We start from the raw sequence: 22,254 nt of genomic DNA, 5'->3' as shown, positions 1-22,254 counted from the left end.
TACTATGCTACCTTTTGTATAAGAAAAGGGAGAAATGAAAATATATATTTATTTTTGCTTGTATCTGTATAAACACTGAAAGGATATATCAGAAACTAATAAAATGGTTAGCTATGAGAGTGGAAAGAGTGGGGTAGATGGGGACAGGAATGGGTATGGGAGTTCTAAATCTAAGTATTATGTAAGTAATAATTATTACTATTATTAAGTATTAACAGGCAGTGCGCAGGCGCGGCGGCGCGCCTCTGCGGGGCGCTGGGCTCAGTGCGCACGCGCGGCCGTCAGCTTGGTCCCAGGTGGAGCTGTTTTAGCTGAGCTGGCGCCGCCGTGAGCCTCCGAGATGAGCGCGGCAGGGGCCGACCGCTGGGCTTGGCTGCTGGTGCTCAGCTTCGTGTTTGGGTGCAGTGTACTCAGGATCCTCCTCCCGTCCTTCTCCTCCTTCATGTCCAGGGTGCTGCAGAAGGACGTGGAGCAGGAGTCACAGATGCGAGCAGAGATCCAGGGTATGAAGCAGGAGCTCTCCACCGTCAACATGATGGATGAGTGCCAGATACGCCAGGCTGGAGAGAAAGATCAACAAGATGACTGATAAGCTCAAAACTCACGTGAAAGCACGGACAGCTCAGCAGCTCAGTTGGCCAAGATAAAATGGGTTATAAGTGTTGCTTTCTACATATTGCAAGCTGCCCTGATGGTCACACTCATCTGGACGTACTACTCTGTCCCTGTGACCGTGGTGCTGAGTAGATGGATAACTCCACTAGACCGCCTGGTAGCATTTCCCACTGGAGTAGCAGGGCTTGCAGCAAAGGAACTGACGTCTGGAGAACTTACGTGTCCAGTGTCACCGAAATGTGAAGTAGCAGGGCTACAGTTCAACCCAAGCCTGCCTCCGTAATCCAAGCCCAATACCTGGGGTCTGATACCCCGTTTATTGAAACACCACCTCTGGTTCCCAAATTCTGTGACTCCTTTTCAATTCACACTATGCTTAGCCCCTCTGCAGCATTTCCTGCTATCGGCCATTCTTTCACTTCTGAAAGAATTTCTTTTGGGTGTTAAAATTAGTACATGTCATTGTAGAATGATTAGAAATATAAGAAAAAACTTTTTAAAACACTCAGTAGCTATGGATAACCCCTCTTAACATTGTGGTATATTTTTTCCAGTCTTTTTTCCTATTTATTTTTGTATGGTTAAGGTTATCTGGCACATACAATTTTTTACCCCTCTTATTATGTAAGCCTTTTCCCATATCAATAAATTTCTTCAGATTAGGAGACGGACGTGCTGCTGGCTGTGCTGAGAGGGCAGCTTAATAAATTTCTTTATTAAGGAAAAAAAAATATATATATATATATTTGTATTTGTCTAATGTCAGGAAGTACTTGGTTAGCTCTATCACTATTGCTTATTCTGAGGTATCTCCATATTTTTAAATATCAGTATAAGAACATTTTTCTATATTGACCTTTAATTAGATTTCCACCATGAATTGATTTTAAATACTTTAGATTGATGAACAAAAAAGTTCTGTTAAGAAGTCTCTTCTGTATCAGTGCTAAAATCCAAGTACCATGAGCTCCAAGACCAGTGGGAGTGCTGCCACTCTATTTGGTTCTGTCAAAGTCTTACATCCTTTAGGACCAAGCCCATTCGCCCATATTTGTTCAATTTATAGCTGCAGTTCCTGTAGTAATTCAGCATGTATCACAGACTCACTGTGTATATCTACAAATTTTTAAGCCTAACTGCTTGGGAACAAAAGTTGAAATAAACATAGAGGGAAAAATATTTAGCTTCAGGAGGCAAGATTTTACTGAGCTAGATGAATACAAAAATAAATGATGTTTGTGCTTTTTTATAAATAAATTTATTTTATTTATTTATTTACTTTTGGCTGCATTGGGTCTTTGTTGCTCCACGCGGGCTTTCTCTAGTTGCAGCAAGTTGGGGCTACTCTTCGTTGCATTGTGCATGCTTCTCACTGCGGTGGCTTCTCTTGTTGCGCAGCACGGGCTCTAGGCGTGCGGGCTTCAGAAGTTGTGGCTCGCGGGCTCTAGAGCGCAGGCTCAGTAGTCATGGCGCACAGACTTAGTTGCTCCACGTCATGTGGGATCTTCCCGGACCAGGGCTTGAACCCATGTCCCCTGCATTGGCAGGTGGATTCTCAACCACTGGACCACCAGGAAAGTCCCTGTTTGTGCTTTTTAAGAGGTGGTTATGCCACCTAAATATTTATGCACAATTTCTGAGAGTTCAATATGTATACATATAAAGAGGTCACATAGACATATTTTTTAAAGTCTTGAATCAATTTAGAATTAATATTTGTGTAAAATATGTATGTATGTATTCATAATTCCTACTTATTTTGCTTAACATCTCACATAAAAGCATTTTTCATGTTAAGGTACACTTTTCATAAACATACTCTTTTATGACTATAAAATATTTCATCATATAGATGAACCATAATTCACTCAACTATTACTTTCTAAAGGTAGACGTTTGAGTTGTTTACAAACACTCAAGGGCACCATAAAAAAAAAGGACATAAGGAATGTCTTTGTGCATAAATCTTCCTGTATTCTGATCATTTCCTTAAAATAGAGTTCTAGACTTAGAATTACTGGATGGAGGTATATGATATATATGTAGAATTGTTCTCCAAAAGTATTTTACCAACTCCACCAGTCTCACCAGCAGTGTTTGAGAGTGCCCATTTCCTTATACATATAGAGGATTTTAAGGGTTAGGACCACTCACATTCAGTTTATTAAAAACAAACAAAAGTTAAATCTTAGCTCACCACCCCTTTCTTGCCCTTTCTGTACTCTCTCCTCCACACCATGTGCCCAGAGTCCTCTGTGCTGCTTCCCAACAACCCAGGGTCTCTCACTGAGCTGTCCCACCCAAGCTGGCCTTCCCTGGAAAAGTTGACACTCTAGACTTTTCCCTCCTTATCTCATCCCCACACCCAAATTCAAAACTCTATATCCTGCATCCTATCCTCTTGGCCTGCCCTGGCCAGCAGATCAATCTTTTTTTTTTTTTTAATAATTTTTTTTATTAAACCAAAGAAACGTTGGGTCTTTGTTGCTGCGCGCGGGCTTTCTCTAGTTGTGGCGAGTGGGGGCTTCTCTTGTTGCGGAGCACGGGCTCTAGGCACGTGGGCTTCAGTAGCTGTGGCACGCGGGCTTAGTAGTTGTGGCTCGCGGGCCCTAGAGCACAGGCTCAGTAGTTGTGGCACATGGGCTTAGTTGCTATGCGGCATGTGGGATCTTCCCGGACCAGGGCTTGAACCCGTGTCCCCTGCATTGGCAGGCGGATTCTTAACTGCTGCGCCACCAGGGAAGTCCCAATTGATCTTATATATTCATTACCAACAATGTATAATAAATGATAATAAAGAAGAAATGTGTTAGGCCAAAAAATGGTCCCCAAAAGATATTCACATCAAATGCCTGGAACTTGTGTATGTTGCCCTATTTGGAAAAGAGTCTTTGCCGATGTCTATTGAATTAAGCATCTTAAAATGAGGAGAAAATCCTTGATTTTCCAAGTGGGCCCTAAATGCCATTACAAGTGTCCCTATAAGAGAGAGGCAAAGGAAGATCAGGCACACAGAACAGGAGAAGACCATGTGAAGAGGCAGGCAGAGATTCGAGTGATGCAGCCACAAGCTCAGGAACAGCGGCCAGCAACCAACAGAAGCTGGAAAAGGCAAAGAACAGATTCTCCCCTAGAGCTTCTAGAGGGATCATGGCCTCGCCCACACCTTGATTTTGGACTTCTGGCCTCCAGAACTATGAGAGAATAAATTTCTGTTGTCACCATCTTTGTAGTAATTTGTTACAGTAGTCACCAGAAACGAATACAGTGCATCACCACGTTCTCTCCGTTAACACTAAGGCTGTACTTTAGGACAAGACTGTGGAAGAGATATTGTGGTTTATTAAATAACCACCAGGTGGCAGTACTGTGCAGGGGCTACCAAGGAAACCGGTTCTGCTACTTCACATTCTCTCTGGTCCCCTTTCCTTTCATCACTGCAACTCACTGATGCCAATCTTCTTTCTAACCCTAAAAAGCTGCTGGCTTGGGCCTTGGGCATCCACAGGTAGTTTAGATTATAGAGATTAGGTTGGGCATTTCAGGGGATGGTAAGCAATGAAATGAGATCTGTCTTTTAGTACTCTACAAAGCTTGAAGTACCGTCAAAGCTGAGCTGTATCCTTTGAGGGAAACGACCCAGGTCTCCCTTTAGGGATGACCTTTAGCAAATGGTGAAGTGGACAAAGCTGGTGGCCTCTATGTTTCTAGCTACTCCTTTTCAGTAAGCCCATCCTCAGACACCCAATGATCTTTCTGCCCCAGGTCCTTCAGTCATGAGGAAGGTGAATTTCTTAGCTAACATCTATGGGCCAGGCATCCTCCTAAGACCATCTGTACATTATTTCACTTAGTCTTTAACACAGCCTAGAAAAAGCTAACGTAATTATCCTGATTTTACAGAGTGGAAAACTGGGGTTTAGAGCGGTCAAGTAACAGGGTTACAGTTCTTAAGTGGTCGAGTCAAGCCTCAAACCTTGGTCATCTGATATTAATTGCCATATCTTAGTGCTTAGTGGGCTTCTGGCCATCTTTCTCTAATTTAACATTTACTGTCTGTACCACTCATTCGACTAGCATTTTAATTATCTGTTACACAAATATATGTTATCTCCTAATTAGATCGTAAACTCCATTAAGCCAGGGACTACACCTTAAGCTGTGTTTGCAGCCACGTATCACCTGTGGCAGTGACCCTAAAAGTTTTAGCTTTTCACTAGATGCTTAACATTTCTCATCTTGGGAAACAGTTCCCCCAGTTAGAACCCCTGTCGGTGTCACTTTATTTAATGATTTTCAATTTAGAAAGATTCCATTGAGAACTTTATTTGGAAACTACAAAATTGTTAGGACTGGACTTAGAGCCACCATAATCCACAATAGCTTTATCTCAGTTCCTCCTAAATGTTTTAGGATGCAATAGGCCACCTATAACAGGCTTAAATTCCTCCTAGAGGTACAATATAATAAAATCAAAGATGATTGTAGTAAGTGACATTATTGGGTCAATGTCACCTTCTTAATCTGCAGACAAACCTTTACAGCAGTCAGTGTCCAGATATATCTACAAACCTGTTTTTATAGTTCCCAAGTTAATAGATCCTCTATTCTCATTTTTGCATTGTATATCTGCATTTTCTTAGGCTAATTCTAACTCAAGTTGTTTCCTGTTTTAAATGAACACATATGTAGCTTCCAGAGCCACTTCTTTTCACTTCAACAATTAGAATGAATGTTATTTTAGACATAATAATTAAATCTACCCAATGATGAAGATTCTTTCTGGGATTCTATGAACCCTTCTATATTTTCACGCTTAGAAATATATCCTCACTATATTATCTTTTATCTCAAAACTCTTATGTCAATTTTGCACTCATTTAGTTGGATTTCACTGTACCTATATATTATTCTTGCAGTTTTTTTCCCAGCTTTATTGATATATAACTGGCATAATATTGTGTAAGTTTAAGGTGTACAATGTGTTGATTTGATACATTTATATATTGCAAAATGATTAACACCAAAGTATTCTTTGATTTTTTAATGGTCTTAGGCAAAAGCAATACAATATTGACCTACCTTCATATTTACTGGTAGAATGATTAGGGTGCATTAGTTTAATGGGCTACCCATCACAAAGTTATCAAGTGAGATCACAGGTATGAAAGTGCTTTGGAAACGGTAATTAACAACACACATGTAAAATTATAGTATTGTTACTGTTATTCTTTTGAGAAATATTACAAGAAGAGAAATCCAAAGAATATTTAATGATTACATTTTGATCACTGTGTAACCTAAGAGGAGTTAATATTTGAAGATAGGAGAACCTTCCCAGAGCTTCCTCAATGTAAGTAATTGCTTAACCCAGTGCCTTTCAAGCTATAATGTGTATAAGAATCCTCTGGAGATCTTGTTAACATGCAGATTCTGGTTCAGTTAACATGCAGACTCTGGGTTGGGCCTGAGAGTCTGCATTTCTGACAAGCTCCCAGGTGATGCTCATGCTTCTGATCTCTGGACCACACTGTGTGTGCCAAGGAATAATTTTGGCTCTGCCTCTTAAACTCAATCACTAATCCTATTATTAAGGGCAAATGTGTGGTTGCAAGGAAACATATATTCAATAGGTGGAGACATTATCCCTTTCTCATAAATACAGAGCTGGCACTGAAACTCTGGTTTGGAAGATGAGCTTAAAAATCATCCAGGTAGGGGCTTCCCTGGTGGCACAGTGGTTAAGAGTCCACCTGCCAATGCAGGGGACATGAGTTCGAGCCCTGGTCCAGGAAGATCCCACATGCCGCAGAGCAACTAAGCCTGCATGCCACAGCTACTGAAGCCTGTGCACCTAGAGCCCATGCTCTGCAACAAGAGAAGCCACCGCAATGAGAAGCCCGCACACCGCAACGAAGAGTAGCCCCCGCTCGCCGCAACCAGAGAAAGCCCGCGGGCAGCAACGAAGACCCAACGCAGCCAAAAATAAAATAAATTAATTAAATAAATTTTGAAAAATCATCCAAGTAGGCCCATATAAATAATTCTAAACAGAGAGATTTCTATCCCTTTTTTCAGTATCTGTAGGGAAAAAAAATTCAGATCTTTCTAACAAATTAAGCTTAATATATTTTTAGCTTTACTGGCAGGAACATTTCTCTTTTTCTCTTGTAAATTTTTTTCTGTTCCAATTTAAACCACTTGTTACTGCAGATTGATTGATGATAGAGAAATTAACTACATAATCATTTCCAAATATCTTTTTTATATAATTACAGCTCCAATGGCTTCATTTTAAAGTGCCTATAGTTTTAGTAATTTGGTCTAGGAAATGAATTTCCCTGTATCCCAGCTAAGTAAATACTTGATACATGTAAAAACATAATGCAAACCTTTGTATAATGGGTATGCCTTGAGTTACTGCCCCAATCCCTTCCAAGACTAAAACAACAAGAATGACAATGGCACCATTTTATCTGTGGTGGTGTGACGGTATTTTTTTTTTAATACAAAAGACAATTCCACTTCTTTTTTAAGATGACCTCAAAGACTGGCGAGACAGTTTCGCTCAAGGAAATAATCATCCCTTTACTGGATTAAATAATATGTTCTGTGGGAAAATACCCACTGTTTTCCTATTTGGAGATTTAAGTTGTGAGGAGAAAATCCTATTCACCTGGCTGATAGTCACAAGCAGGACCAGCTTCATGGGCATGTGACCAGTGCAGTCACACAGGGCTCCACACTCAGAAGGTCCCTGTACTTGGTTTAGTGCTCTGCCATCACTGTCTTGAAATTCTGAATAACTTTTGGACAAGTGGCCCTGCATTTTCACTTTACATTAGGCCCTGCAATTATGTAGCTGGTCCCAAGTACATGGGTGAACACTGCTGTTCATCTGGTTTCCTGGAATATGTGTATAAAATTTAGTCTCTGTTCCAGCATGATTGCCTCATCATTTCAAAAATGAAACGAGTTCAAGTTATTAATTATCCACCTTTCCTTCCAAGAAGGACTACACACACATGCACCAATGTGTACTTTCCTACTAGGCTACAGCCATCACCCTCTTCATGGTATTGTGCCCCTCATATCACACACTGTAATTTCAAAGAATCCTATACAGCCATTGATTGGCATGCTGCCCAATGATCTTAGTCTGCTAGTCATTTTCACTTATTAATTTCATGGCAGAATAATGTATAGAGATGTTTTTGTTTTATTTTTCCTGCTGTGGAAGAATCAGGAAGAATAAGAGAAATATAGCTCCCCCCCATCCAAAGGGAACACACTCCTATGCCTGTTGAAGTTGTCTGAAGACAGGAAGTTGTCTTCCTGTCTTTTAGTTTATTGAATCATGCTAGTGTGTGTGTGTGTGTGTGTGTGTATGTGTGTGTGTGTGTGTGTGATGGGGAGAGAGCAGGGCACAGAATGGTGACTGAAGCACCCAGAGAGGTGAAGTTTACTTAAGACCAGGAAAAGAACAGAGGTCTACTTGCCGTTTCCTTGAGTGGTGGGATCCAAGACCCATTTCATCTCCAGGGAGGTGAATGGCTATGTCCAATTTTCAGCAAAAGATGCAGTGCCAAGCATAGCCCAGAGGCAGCAGAGTCCTCAGACTCCAGGGATCCAGCTTGGACGATGGGCATACAAGTGGTAATGTGGACCAAAGACTCCTGGAGAAATTGCCCCCCATTTTTTTCAGGATGCAAAAAAAAGAGCTGTTTTTCACTCCTGAGCACTTCTTTTCTACAAAAGTCCTCCACCAACTTTTTCTTTTTTTGCTTTATGCAAGAACATGAGGGGTTAGTGGGTGAGGGTGGGGATCCCATAATGACTAAGATAGAATTTTTTAACAATCTAGCAGAACAGGGCCTCAAAATCAGATATCATTTGATTTAAAGAAAATTAAGTAATGTCATATTTCTTGCATGTCCCATGAGGCAGTTGTAAACCTTTCCTGCAACAATGTAATATTTAACCCACAAACATCCAGCTGATGACTCACAATTTCCCACACAAATGCCCTTGGATTTTTCCCTAACAGTTTAACAAAAGTCCTGTCCCAAACATGCCGACCTCTCTTCACACAGGGGAGTCATTTGTAGTACAGAGAGACCTGGCAAGGGCCCACTGAGGTAGACGTTTGACTACCTGAGCTGCTAAAGATTCTGCCCATCAGGGTCTTTCTTCCTCAACAAACTCTTCCCAGAGTCTTAGGGATAAAGGGCAAAGACCAAGTCCTCATGGAGAGACAGTCAGAAAAGGGCAGTGTTGGTACCCTACTAATCCCACTATAGGCTGATCTCCTCTAGATCCCTATGGCCCCTCTTGCTCCAGGAATTTATAGCACTTTTCCTGTAAGAAATTCCTTCCTACAGGAATCTGTAGCACTTTTGCCTACTACCAGAGCCATGGCCCCTATGCTGGGTGTTGCTCCCTACAGATATTGCCTGCTACAGGACACTGGTCTGTGTCTGGTGCTTGAAGTATGAAGCCATTGGGGCTACAACCCTAAGAATGGCTGCCAGAAACTTGCTCTATGAAGTCTGTTTTATCACAGCTAGGTGATAGTTCCTGCAGTCATCATTGCACTGCTAGATCATCAAGGCTGCTTGCCATTGAGTAAATCAATGGATCCAAACTAGGACTCTCCTAACGCTTGGGCTCTGACTTAAACAGAAGGCGGCCTTTGGAATTTCATGCCCTAAAGGAGAATACACCAGAATCCTAACTTTTTTTTTTTTTTTTTGCTTTTATTAAACCCTGTGTGTGGTGTTTATGTTGTTATAGGTTCTTAGAAGGAGTATAGTTCAATCTATCTTGACAGGAACTGATTTGGATAAACTAGCTGAGCAATGTTCTCAAGCACATATGAGGGCCCTACTTTCCAGATATCTAATCCCCTAATAGCGGGATTACATCCCCTAACACTGTTCCTGAAGCTTCCTCAGGCAGCTCCCTTCACTCTTCCAGTTGCCTGATGGACATTAACCAAATAACGGTCATGAGCAACCTTCTCCCCACAGAGCAGGTACGTTCAGTCACACTCTTAGTCGATACACACCTTGGGCAACATTGGATTTGAGGTCACAAAGACTTCTAGTCACTGGGCCACAATTAGCTGTGCGTTGTCTTTCTCCACAGATTTGTTGCCCAATGCATTTCTAATACGAGCCCAGAAGAGTGGCCTCTCTTGGGCACTGTCTGGCCAGGTGATAAATGTCTGCCTATTCACAAGTTTCCTGAGTCGGTGGTAGCTGGATAACTTATAGTTTGGGATCTCTTCCAGGAAGATCAAGATGATGACATCCTCGTGCTCATAGAACATCTTGATGCTGGCCAGCTGTACTTCAAGCTGGCACCATTCACTGTGCAGGTAGTGGTTACTGACCACACACAAAGTTTTCTGGCTGGTGTTGATGGCATTCTGGATGTTCTCAAAGATGTCTATGTCTGGTTCAAAGTCCCGGTGGTGAAGACAGAGCTTAAAAGTGGGCTGGCCACCTTCTTCTAGGGCTGGAACAAGCTCTTCATATACCCACTGCTCATCAGTGGCAGTGAAAGAGACAAAGGCATCATAGATGAACTCCTTCTCTGTCCTATGCCACTTGGCCAGGTACCAGGCTCAAAATATGTAGAGCCCATACCATAGAGATGGAGTCATCTTGGCAATGAACCAAGAGGAGACCATGGTTGTGAGGACCAGACTGAAGGAGCAGAAGAAGCAAACTTTTCCTAGGTCAAAATTACACATAGAATCATCAAAATCTATCAACAAACTCTGGATATTTGGCTGCTGACAAGTATAGCTCCGGAGGTAGGGGATATGGACATTTGCTGTGTTTATTGACCAATTCTTGAACCACGCATTGTCACAGCTGCACTGAAGTTTGTTCCCATAGAGATCAAAGTACTTCAGAGATTTCAGATTCTCCAGATGACTTTGATTAATGACTCTTAGGTTGTTGAATCTTAAAGAGAAGACCTGAAGGCTTTCTAAGCCAGAGAACATGCCAGGAGTCAATGACACTAAGTTGTTTTCTAGGCGCAGCATTTTTAGTCTTTTGAGTTTTTGGAATAAGGAAATATTTAAACTGAGACTTCGGTCTCCAGATTTTGTTCCTGAGATATCCAACTTTGTGAGATTAATCAGGGAGTCAAACTGAAGGTCGTCTAGGAATACCATGGGATTTTTCCCTAGGAGTAACTCCTGCAGGCCATTCAGCCCTTGGAAGAAGTTGGTTGGAACAACCTGAATTCCATGTATTTGTCCTTCTAGGTTGAGTTGTTTCACAGACTTGAGGTTCATAAATGGAGGAAATGGCAAGGTCCTAGTGGTTTCATAACTAATTTTATTAAAACTGAGATTCAAAACTTCTAGATTTTCCAGGCCCAAGAAAAGGCCTGCTTGAAAACTTGACAAGATATTGTATGCCAAGTCAAGTTTATAGAGGTAATTGAGGTCAGAAAATGCATTCTCCTCTATGTCTTTCAGGCGGTTCTGGGAGAGAATGAGAACTTGGAGCTTCTTCAGAAACTGAAATGTTCTGCATTTCAGTGTCCGAATATTGTTGTATCCAAGGTCTAAACTCTCTAAATTTGGAAGTTGAGCAAAGGAGTATTTGTCAATTTCTACTATCCAGCACCCGGCCAAGTTGAGCTCCTTCAATGAATACAGCCCATAGAAGGCCATATTATTGAGTTCTGTGATGGGATGTCTAGAGAGAAAGAGAGATTGTAGGTACCTCAAGGGTGAAAATGCAAAATCTGGAAATCTTTTAAACTTATTGTGGCTCAGGTCTAGGGCTCTCAAGTTCTGGAGGGCACCCCAGGTCCTGTTGCTGAGAAAGGAAAGTTGACACGTGTTTAGATTCAACCTTTGGAGGCTGGGCATAGCATCAAACTCACTGTCATTGAGGTGAACAAGATTATTGCTTTGGCTCAGGTCAAGGGACAAAAGCCTGGTACATTTGGCAAGGCGCTTTATGCCCCCTGCATTAATGGCATTTTTCCAAAAAACCAAAGCCTCTAATACAGGTAAATTTCGGAGGAGGCGACACCAAATATAGACATGGTATATCTTCATTTAGTCAAAACCTCCTTTATATTTTTAAAAAGTTTTAAAATATTCTCTGTAAAACTTTGTGTTTCTGTGTTAGGGTATGTCCTAGAAACTTTTAGATTTTATTATTGAGATATTGAGAAATATCTTATTTTTTCCTAATTTTCTAGTTAAGTATAGCAAGGGTGCCATAAGTTTTTAATTTTTTGTGTTCTTGTTGATCATAAGCATAGAAAGCTTTCTGAACTCATAATAGTTTTAAAAATATGACTGTTTATTCCATTAGGTTTATCTGTTAATGATTATGTTCTCTGTAGGTAATGGAAGTTATATATCTCTTTTTCAAATTCATACATTTCCTATGCATTTTTTTATGTTGGTCTCATAATATTGGTCACAACCTCCCTATATTAAATCATAGTGATGATAGATTTTTTTTTGTTAATGGGATGACATCTATAGATTTTCAATTAATTATTTTATTTGCTATAAGTTTCAATATATATCAAGTCAGAAAACTTCCCTCATACTCCTAATTTTTTAAGGAAGAATATAGTTGAGTTTGACCAGAACACAAAGAGAGAGGGGGAAATAGAGCCATCAACTAAGGGAGAGTGTACAGGGGCAACAACTTTCTTGCACAGATGATAAACTGGCAGTAAGTACAGAAGTGTGAAAATATCAAGCACTTACTATGTGTCCAGCATTTTCATAGGCATGAATGACTCACTACAAAACTCAGCAAGATAAATAGTCTCAACCCCACTGTATACATGGGGAACTGGAAGCTCAGAGACACACATATTGTACAGCTAATGTGAGGCAGATTAGCAATTCAAAGAAAAGGCTATATCTTATTTATGTGGAAATTAGATGTAAGTTTACATACATTTTTAATAGCAGCTTAAAGTATATTTTATATACCATAAACTTTATTCTTTTAAAGTGTATAATGAAGTGGTTTTTAATATAGTTGCAAATTTGTGCAATCATCACTATCCAATTCCAGAAAATTGTCTTCACCATCCCCCCCCTCAAAAAAGCCCTGCACACATTAGCAATCACTCTCCATTCCTGCTTTTATGTAGGCTCTGACAACCACTAATCTATTTTCTCTCTCTATGGATATGCTTATTCTGGACATTTCATATAAATAGAAACACACAATATGTGGCAAAGAAAAAACAAAACAAAACAAAGCAAAGGCTATATCATCTCAGAACCTCATGTTCTTTCCACTACCTTCTGTCACCCCTTAATTCCAAAAGAGCAGCCCCCAAACATTTGTAACAATGATTACATCACAGGGATACTTGTAACAACTCTATCTCAGTGATCACTTTGAAGAATGCTAATTTGGTGTATAAATTCTAGAATATTCCACAAAAGGCGGTGTCCTAAGTTTATACTTACACTTTATATTCATGTCAATGACAGAGAAAATGAAAAAAACAATGATCTGATGATAGTTTCAATTTCAATTTTAAGTCAGCCCGCTGGTATTAGGACTGAGATGAGTAGATTGATTCAGTGCTAGGAGGCCAGTGCTTTAAGGCATTTTAACTTTGTTAGGGAACAGGAAGGAAATGGATCAAAGGATGAGAGATTTCATTGCAAAAGTAAATATAAAAAGAAGGAGGGCTTCCCTGGTGGCACAGTGGTTGAGAGTCTGCCTGCCAATGCAGGGGACATGGGTTCGAGCCCTGGTCTAGGAAGATCCCACATGCCGCGGAGCAACTGGGCCCGTGCACCACAACTGCTGAGCCTGCGCGTCTGGAGCCTGTGCTCCGCAACGGGAGAGGCCGCGATAGTGAGAGGCCCGTGCACCGCGATGAAGAGTGGCCCCCGCTTGCTGCAACTGGGGAGAGCCCTCGCACAGAAACGAGGGCCCAACACAACCATAAATGAATAAATAAATAAATAAAATTTTAAAAAAAAGAAGAAGGAGAAGGGCAAAGAGGAGGAGCAGAAGAGGAAGAAAAAGTAGTAGCATAAGTAAATATGTCTTGCATAAGTGCGGGGTGACTCAAGGAAACTGGGTTGAACAAGATGGCATTGCCAGATGAATGCTCTCACAGATGACAAGGGTTACCAACATGACCCCTAAAATCTATCCCTGTTTGTCCCAGGAAATTTTAAATGAAGGGAAACTGTAAAGCTCCAAACATCCAAATTGCCCACCCTGACAAGGTACAGAAAGGGAAAAGCTTTGTTGGTAAAGGTTCCATGGGGGCAGGGCTAGTGGAGGAGGTTTCTTTTACCTGAAACTGCTGGTGTTACTGCAATCAAAGGAGCATTCAGAGCCAATACCAGAGCAGGGAGCTGGGGCCTATAAACCATAGAAGAAGAGAAGTACTTAAAGGTAACCAAAATGAAGGGCTTCTAGAAGAGGTTGTGGAACTAGGTTCAGCATGACAGGGAGATGAGAGCAGAGAGTAGACAGTCAAGAAAGTGAATAGGAAAGAATCTGTGCAAAGACCCAAACAGCACTGGTTTTTGCAGCTTGAGTTTAGGCCTGTCACACTGAACTTTTCAAAGTACTGGAACAGGGCAGAGAGCCAAACTCGTCTGGCTGTGGCATTCAAAATGAGGCAAGGATAGTGAAGAAATAAGAACTTTCTATAGTAGACTAAAGATACATGCTCCCCAATGTTCATAGCAGTACTATGTACAATAGCCAGGACATGGAAGCAACCTAAGTGTCCACAAAGAGATCAATGGGTAAAGAAGGTGTGATAATGACTCAGCCATAAAAAAGAACAAAATAATGCCATTTGCAGCAACATGGATAGACCTACAGATTGTCATACTGAATGAAGTAAGTCAGATACAGAAAGACAAATATCATATGATATCACTCATATGTGGAATCTAAGAAAAAGAGTACAAATGAACTTATTTACAGAAACAGACCCTAGACATAGAAAACAGACATACGGTTACCAAAGGGGAAGGAGGGGGAGACATAAATTAGGAGCTTGGGATTAACAAATACACACTACTTTATATAAAATAGATAAACATCAAAGGTCCTACTGTGTAGCACAGGGAACTATATTCAACATCTCATAATATCTTATAATAGAAAGGAATCTGAAAATATATATATATATAAACTGAATCACTTTGCTGTATACCTGAAACTAAGACAACATTGTAATTCAACTATACTTCAATTAAAAAAGAAATTTCTACAGTAAACTAGATGTCTGTATACTATGTAATACAAGTTTATGATATTGTCACTGTGCTGCTCTACTTAATTTTTATATTAGAAAAATATATCTATGCTGACCATATTTTATGAACCAAAAGTCAAGACATGCTAGTCTTACATTGGGTTAGAATATTTTTCATTGGAACTAGCTTTAAAATTTCAGGATGTATTTTTACCATATTTGTAAAGGTTAGTCTAAAGCATAGCATTTAGCATTTGATTAAAAATGATATTTGTAATCATTTTAATTTTTTTAAAAAATTGGCATCAGGCTTTCAGTTTAGAACATAAACACTTATTTCGAAAACTTTTATAAGCAAATAAGGTTAGATCTACATCACTTCAACCTAGACCATCTTTTCCCAAAATATTATATGCCATGGACTGCCTAGATAGCAAATTCTTTACTGAAAAAAGTTTAAAAATTTTTTTCCAATAGGTGGTACATGCAGATATTTAAAATTCAAACAGCACAAAATGATGCACAGTAAAAATGTAAGTCTCCTCACCCCAATTCCTCAGCCCTCCTCCTTTGTTATCAGCTTCTCCTGTGTCCTTCCAGACAGAAAATCTCTAAAATGTCTGTAAGGAGAGGCTATGAGGATACTGGACAGTTGGGTGTGGGGCAAGGAGGGAAGGAGTCCCAACGAGGGGAAAAAAGAGTACACAAAGGGTGAAGGCAGGAGTCGTGAAAGACAACTTTGACTAGTTTATAACTTTGTCATTAGTTCACCCTTGTTTAGAGAGCCCCTAGCCTAAAGCTTTACTTTCTTGTAGCAAAGCTTGCTATACCAAAAGCATCTGAAAGCTGAGCATCTGATTCCAGGTTCCTTAATATTTTTTCCTCCAAAACAATGATTTAAAAAAAACTAGCACAAAATTAAATGTATGGATGCAATCTAGCACAAAGCTGCTATAGAAATTCTAAAGCTCCACTTCTCAAAACACCTGGAACCTGGCTTCCCCCTAGTTAAGGAGCAAACTATGCAAGAAGAAAAGGGAAAATATTATTGACAAATACAGAACATATAAGCTAGCTCATTTTTAGGGAAAAACAAGAAGTTGAGTGTTTTCTACCTTAGCTGCCAGATTCCATTCCTGATCCTCCTCTGTCCACTATATACTCTTTTTTTTTTTAATTTTTTGGCTGTGTTGGGTCATCGTTGCCGCACACAGGCTTTCTTTAGTTGCAGTGAGCGGGGGCTACTCTTTGTTGCGGTGCACGGGCTTCTGCAGGGGACATGGGTTCGAGCACTATATACTCTTAAGTCAACATTTCTGTGTCCTTTGCTATGCACTGGTGCTTGACAGCCAGATTTACCCCTTCCCCCTTCCCACAAGGATGTAGCTGATTTTTTGGACTTGGACCCTGTCAAGCCAGCCCATAGAACTCGAAGTGGGGTACCCACACAGTAAAGGAGGAGCTGTGGTTCTCTCCACCCTGGGGCCAAGTCAACCAACTTGCAAGTCTACCCATGATACGCCCACTGCAGAAACTGACAGGATCAAAGGAGCCATTCAGAAAACTGCTCAACAAAGACTTTTCAAGGCAGCTGCTGCTGTATTTGCACAGAAAAGACTGTGCCTAAAATTAGCACCCAGAAGATTCTAAACCCTTTGGAATTTCTTTCTCTTAAGCCTCAACACTTCATTTCAGTTTAGGGCATTTTAATGGACAAAAGGAAACCTTATTTACTTACTTTGTTTTTAAAGTAAACTTTTATTTTGAGATAAATGTAGATTCACATGCAGTTGTAGGAAATATACAGAGAGATGTCTTATACATTTTGCCCAGTTTCCCCCAGTGGTAACCTCTTGCAAAACTATGGTATAGCATTACAACCAGGATATTGACATTGATACAATCCACCAATCTTGTTCAGATTTCCCCAGTTTTACTTGTACTTATGTGTGGTATATTTAGCTCTACAAAATTTTATCACCTATGTATGTTTGTATATCCACTACTGCAGTCAAGATACAGAACAATTCTATCACCACAAATAACTGCTAATCTGTTCTCTGCCTCTTTGTCACTTCAAGAACCTTATACAGTTGGAAACATATAGTATATGACCTTTTAAGTTGGTTTTTTTCACTCTGCATAATTCCCTAAAGATTCATCCAGATTGTTGTGTATATTATTAGTTTGTTCCTTTTTATTTGAGTAGTATTCCATGGTATGTATTCCATAGTATTCCAGAGTTGGTTCATCCATTCATCAGTTGATGGACACCTGGATTGTTTCCACTTTTTGACTATTATGAATAAAGTTGCTATGAATATTCATGTACAAGTTTTTGTGTGGGCATATGTTTTCATTTCTCAGAGATAAATGTTAATTCACTTTTAAACTCAGCCTTTTTGACTAAGAAAGACAAGCGATATGAAAGAATTTCACATACACTGAATTAACTTGCCAAACCATTTGTGCGAAAGACTAGCCCATCTCTCTCATGACTCAGTATAAATCCTTAAAAAATAATATGTTTAGAGAGGTGAAGTGACTTGTCAAAAGAAAAGCCATGAGAAGAACCCAAGTTTCCTGATATCAAGTTGCTTTTATCTTCCACCAGGTTGTCCATGTACGTTCTAGTCCCACAGCTGGCAGAAAGGACAATGAATATCCCACTAGAAAGGATGTTATTTTGCTAGTTGGATGGCTATCCCACAAACAGTTATACAGGGATTTCTTTAGGATAAGAACAGTAAAAGGGGGACTTCCCTGGTGGCGCAATGGTTAAGAATCCACCTGCCAATGCAGGGGACGTGGGTTCGATCCCTGGTCTGGGAAGATCCCACATGCCGCAGAGCAACTGACCCTGTGTGCCATAACTACTGATCCTGTGCTCTAGAGCCTGTGAACCACAACTACTGAGCCCACATGCCACAACTACTGAAGCCCATGTGCCTAGAGCCTGTGCTCCAACAAGAGAAGCCACCACAGTGAGAAGCCCACGCACTGCAAAAGAGCGGCCACCCCCCTCACCGCAACTAGAGAAAGCCTGCACACAGCAACGAAGACCCCACACAGCCAAAAAATAATTAATTAATTAATTCTAAAAAAACAGTAAAAGGAAACAAAGGGATAATTCTCTCTTAACAATATCATTGCCACATGACTCATATATTTAATGTTGACCCAATCATATTCTCAGCAAAATCTCCATTGACCAAAAGGTTTAGCAAACTTTTTCCAAAAGGGAAAGCTTAAGGATTTTTTTGGGGGGGGGGGGTTAAAAAGACAGTATATCTGTAGATTAGTCAAACATTTATAATAAAAATTGTACTAGCTTTTTACTTTATAGTTTATGGTGTAGAGAACACCAAACTTGGCTATCATTAAATTGTTTTTAATTCAATGGCAAAATTATGTTTAATAATTACCGAGTAGTATTAAGAAGCAGCCTCAAATATTTTTAGGCATAAAGTAACTGTTATTATTATTGTTTATATCTCACTTCAGCTATAAGAGGTAATTTGATACAGTGGAAAGGATATGGGTTTCAGAATCAGATTTCAACCTTTGCTCTGTGTAACATTGGACTTAACCCCTGAGAACCTTAGTTTTGGAAAATTTATAAAGTGAGAGTTAAAAATCCACACCACACGTGGCTAAGTTTACATACGATAACATGGATGAAACTGCCTAGCACAGGGCCTGGCATGTCACAGGTGCTCAGTAAATGTCAATTCTTGATAAGCAGGAATTTAGGCTTTTTAAAAAAAAATTTTTTTTAATTTATTTTATTTTTGGCTGTGTTGGGTCTTCGTTTCTGTGCGAGGGCTTTCTCCAGTTGCGGCGAGTGGGGGCCACTCTTCATCGCGGTGCGCGGGCCTCTCACTGTCGCGGCCTCTCCCGTTGCGGAGCACAGGCTCCAGACGTGCAGGCTCAGTAGTTGCGGCTCACAGGCTTAGTTGCTCCGCGGCATGTGGGATCCTCCCAGACCAGGGCTCGAACCCGTGTCCCCTGCATTGGCAGGCAGATTCTTAACCACTGCACCACCAGGGAAGCCCAATTTAGGCTTTTTTGATATCTCAGATACAAGAAGACCATAAAAGACAAGCCTAAGTGTTTTAAGTTTGTTCTGAAATATTAAGAACATCATGTTCATTGATAATATCATCAGTTTTTCAGGATTTGCATAACCTAATGATCATTTCTGCATCACACAGCTTTAACAAGAAGGAGACCAGAATTCAGAATTCACTAGCGTTAAGGGTGGGGATTCTCCCTGCGGGAGAAAAACATCCAGAGCAAGAGACAGATTAGACGTCCCAGGGCATTACATGTTCCAGAAGCCTGAAGGCAAAGAGAACAAGTTTTTATGTGTGTTGAAAAGGAAGAAGTGGAGAGAGCAACACAGAGTGAGAAAGAAAGAGTGTGAAGGGGGAGGCAGAAAGAGACAGAGATTTGAACTGTGGCTGTGGAGATGGACAAGAGAAGAGGGATTTTATCAAGCCTCACTGTTTGACATGCTGTGTAAACCCATGTACTGCCCCTTTAAGAAAATCTGCAGAAAAGATTCTCTTTCAGAAAAAGCTATTGAAGTTGGATTTGTGTTTTGACTCCGTGCCAAGACTGTACCACAAGAAGACCTAATTTTAACAGTTTACACAGGCCTAATGCAAGTTGATTTCCATTGCATCTCTCAGCAGGAGGGATTGCTAATTGATTGCATATTGCCTGGACCCTAAGAAGCCTGAAGCCTTTGCATTCTCTAAAACCATTAAAAAATCTTACAGGGAGCACCTGATCTTCTCAACCCATCCCATTCCTGGGAAGTAAGGAAAAGAGGTGGGAAGCTCTTAGGCTGACCTGACCAGAAGTAGGCTCAGCTTTGAAATCTGCAAAACCTGGCTTCAAGTCCCAGCTCTGTCACTTACCAGCTATGCTCAAGTTATACACTTGTTTCAGTCTCAGTTTCCTCATCTGTAAGCTAGAGTTCAATCAATGGCCTAATACCCACTGTAACTCAGGCCAAAAGCTTGTTGCTGAGCACTGAGCCACCAGGCTCCTGGTCAGCTCACAGCCTCTTGATAGGTTACCCACCGGCTGGAGTTCCTCCTCAGGGGAAGCAGAATTGAAATGAGGGGCCATGGAACCCAATGGAGAGGGGCAGAGGAAGAAATGTTCTGTGTTGCTGAGGGGGCTGCAGAGATCATCTTGACCCTGCAGGGGGGCGAGAACCATTTCTGAATTCCTGGGCCATTTCAGCAAAACCCAAGAGGGGACTGAAAGCTACTCTGTAGTTCACCGAGGCATTATTTTACTTGGGCAACAGGAACCAGTGCTGGGTGGAGCTGGAAATGAAAGTGGGGGTAGCATGGGGGTTGGGGAGGGGAACTGTAACTCACTAATACTGGAAAAGTTTGACCTTAAATAACAAAGCTTTGCAAGAGGCTGATTCAGAAAACTGCTGTTTACTTCGTTGCCAGTCATTAGGGAGCTTTCAGAGCAGATGGGCCTTTGGGCACCCTGGCCTCTCCCATCCCAGAACCTAAGCCAGCTGCTCCTAAGTGGGAAAGTGAGGAGTAGAAGCATGACTCAGGCAGCATAGGGCCCAGGCTACTACTGCCCTTGACTTCTGTGGATGAGGCTGGGAACCCAGCTTGAGAAAGATGGACCCAGAAATTCCACTAAGAGGTGTCTAGACTGCCACCCATCTGCTCCTTTCCTAACAGAGATTTTCTTGCCCTGTGCCTTAATCCATCCAGGGATCATATGCTGATCCTAGCCCCAGATATAGGTCACTGACCTTTACTGCTAATCTAGCTTTAAAAAGTAGTTAGAGAATCTCAGAGCTGGAAGGGACTTCCAAAGGCCATCAAGCAGGCCTCTGCATGCATAATACACAACAGACGAATGCTGAGCTGATCTGTCAAGGTCCAGGGAAGGAGGGTCCACAACCCTCTCAGTAGTTTATACAGGTATTTGTTTAGTGGTTCCTTGTAGTCCTGATCTTCCAGGCTTATTCTCTGCAATTTAAACTTCTTCCTTTTGGCTTTTCTAGAAGTGAAGAGAAGCTGTAGCAGACAGTACCTAGCTAGGATAAATGTAAAAATGACACATGCCTATAAGATAAGACATACTGGGGACAACAGGACAACCTGAGGGATTCTTAGGTTATGCTCTGAACAGAAAGAAGAAGGAAGATGGCATAAGAAAGATGACTACACATAATTTATCAAGCGAATCAGGACTTTTGAGAGTGAAAGTGGCATTAAACATAACAGGCGTTAATTGAGCTGTACAGGCTGCAACATCTGGTCACCCTGAATATAACATACATAATATAACAAAGAGAAACCCAGACTACTGAATTATATTTTATTTATAGCTTCCAAGTCAAAACAACAGCAATCAACATTTTCAAGTTGGAGAGGATAGAATAAATATGACTAAGAGGGAGCTGAATGCCAAGATAGTTGAGGTATTGGTAAAAGAATGTATAGCTGTTTTAAATTCATGCATTCATGTGTTAACGCATTTCCTACACATTTGTTGAGTACCTACTTTGTTTCAGCTACTATGCAAGGTGATGCTCAAGACAAGATGTATAGGTCATGGTCCCTGCCCTTGAGCAATAATTTACAGAGAGGTGGATTCACATACACAAGTTAAGTTATACTACACAGAAGTAAACACTCAGTATAGGAATAAACAAAATGTTATAGGAATTGGAAGTTTCCAAGCCCAGATCAGTAACATTCTAAGATAAAGACTTTATAGACATAATTTTGAAAAAAATTGCTACTGGTAATCTTTAAGAAATTATAAAAAGCTAAAGATTTTGTTCAACAGACTAACCATGTTACAGAGCTGCTCAAGTAGTTAATACAATCTTGGATTAAATGAATGAAACAGTGTTCCCCTGGTCAAACCATACCTAGCACTTTCCTGTTCACCATATTTTTTTTTAATTAATTAATTTTATTTTTGGCTGCGTAGGGTCTTGCTGCACGCGGGCTTTCTCTAGTTGCAGCGAGCGGGGGCTACTCTTGGTTGAGGTGCGCGGGCTTCTCATTGCGGTGGCTCCTCGTATTGCGGAGCACAGGCTCTAGGTGCACGGGCTTCAGTAGTTGTGGCACGCAGACTCAGTAGTTGTGGCTCGCAGGCTGTAGAGTGCAGTCTCAGTAGTTGTGGCGCACGGGCTTAGCTGCTCTGCGGCATGTGGGATCTTCCCAGACCAGGGATCAAACCCGTGTCCCCTGCGTTGGCAGGCGGATTCTTAACCACTGCGCCACCAGGGAAGTCCCTGTTCACCATATTTAAAATGAGCCATTGACAAAATGCGATGGGTATCTACAGGAGGGTGACTATCATGGTGAAGGATCAGAAAAGCAGGTCATTCAT

At 40.9% G+C, this 22,254-nt stretch overlaps 1 protein-coding gene and 1 pseudogene across 1 annotated transcript; one reads left to right on the top strand and one right to left on the bottom strand.

Moving 5' to 3' along the window:
- Positions 1-340: 340 nt before the first annotated feature.
- LOC137757093 (guided entry of tail-anchored proteins factor 1 pseudogene) lies at positions 341-898 on the top strand (annotated as a pseudogene).
- Positions 899-9,721: 8,823 nt separating this feature from the next.
- LOC137756341 (toll-like receptor 13) lies at positions 9,722-11,704 on the bottom strand. The gene is given in 1 exon segment (XM_068532635.1): positions 9,722-11,704. A coding segment is annotated over 1 exon segment (1,983 nt).
- Positions 11,705-22,254: the final 10,550 nt, after the last annotated feature.

The sequence above is a fragment of the Eschrichtius robustus genome, chromosome X, assembly GCF_028021215.1.
Source record: "Eschrichtius robustus isolate mEscRob2 chromosome X, mEscRob2.pri, whole genome shotgun sequence".
In the NCBI taxonomy this organism is placed as follows: Eukaryota; Metazoa; Chordata; class Mammalia; order Artiodactyla; family Eschrichtiidae; genus Eschrichtius; species Eschrichtius robustus.
This window is presented reverse-complemented; position numbering and strand designations above follow the sequence as displayed.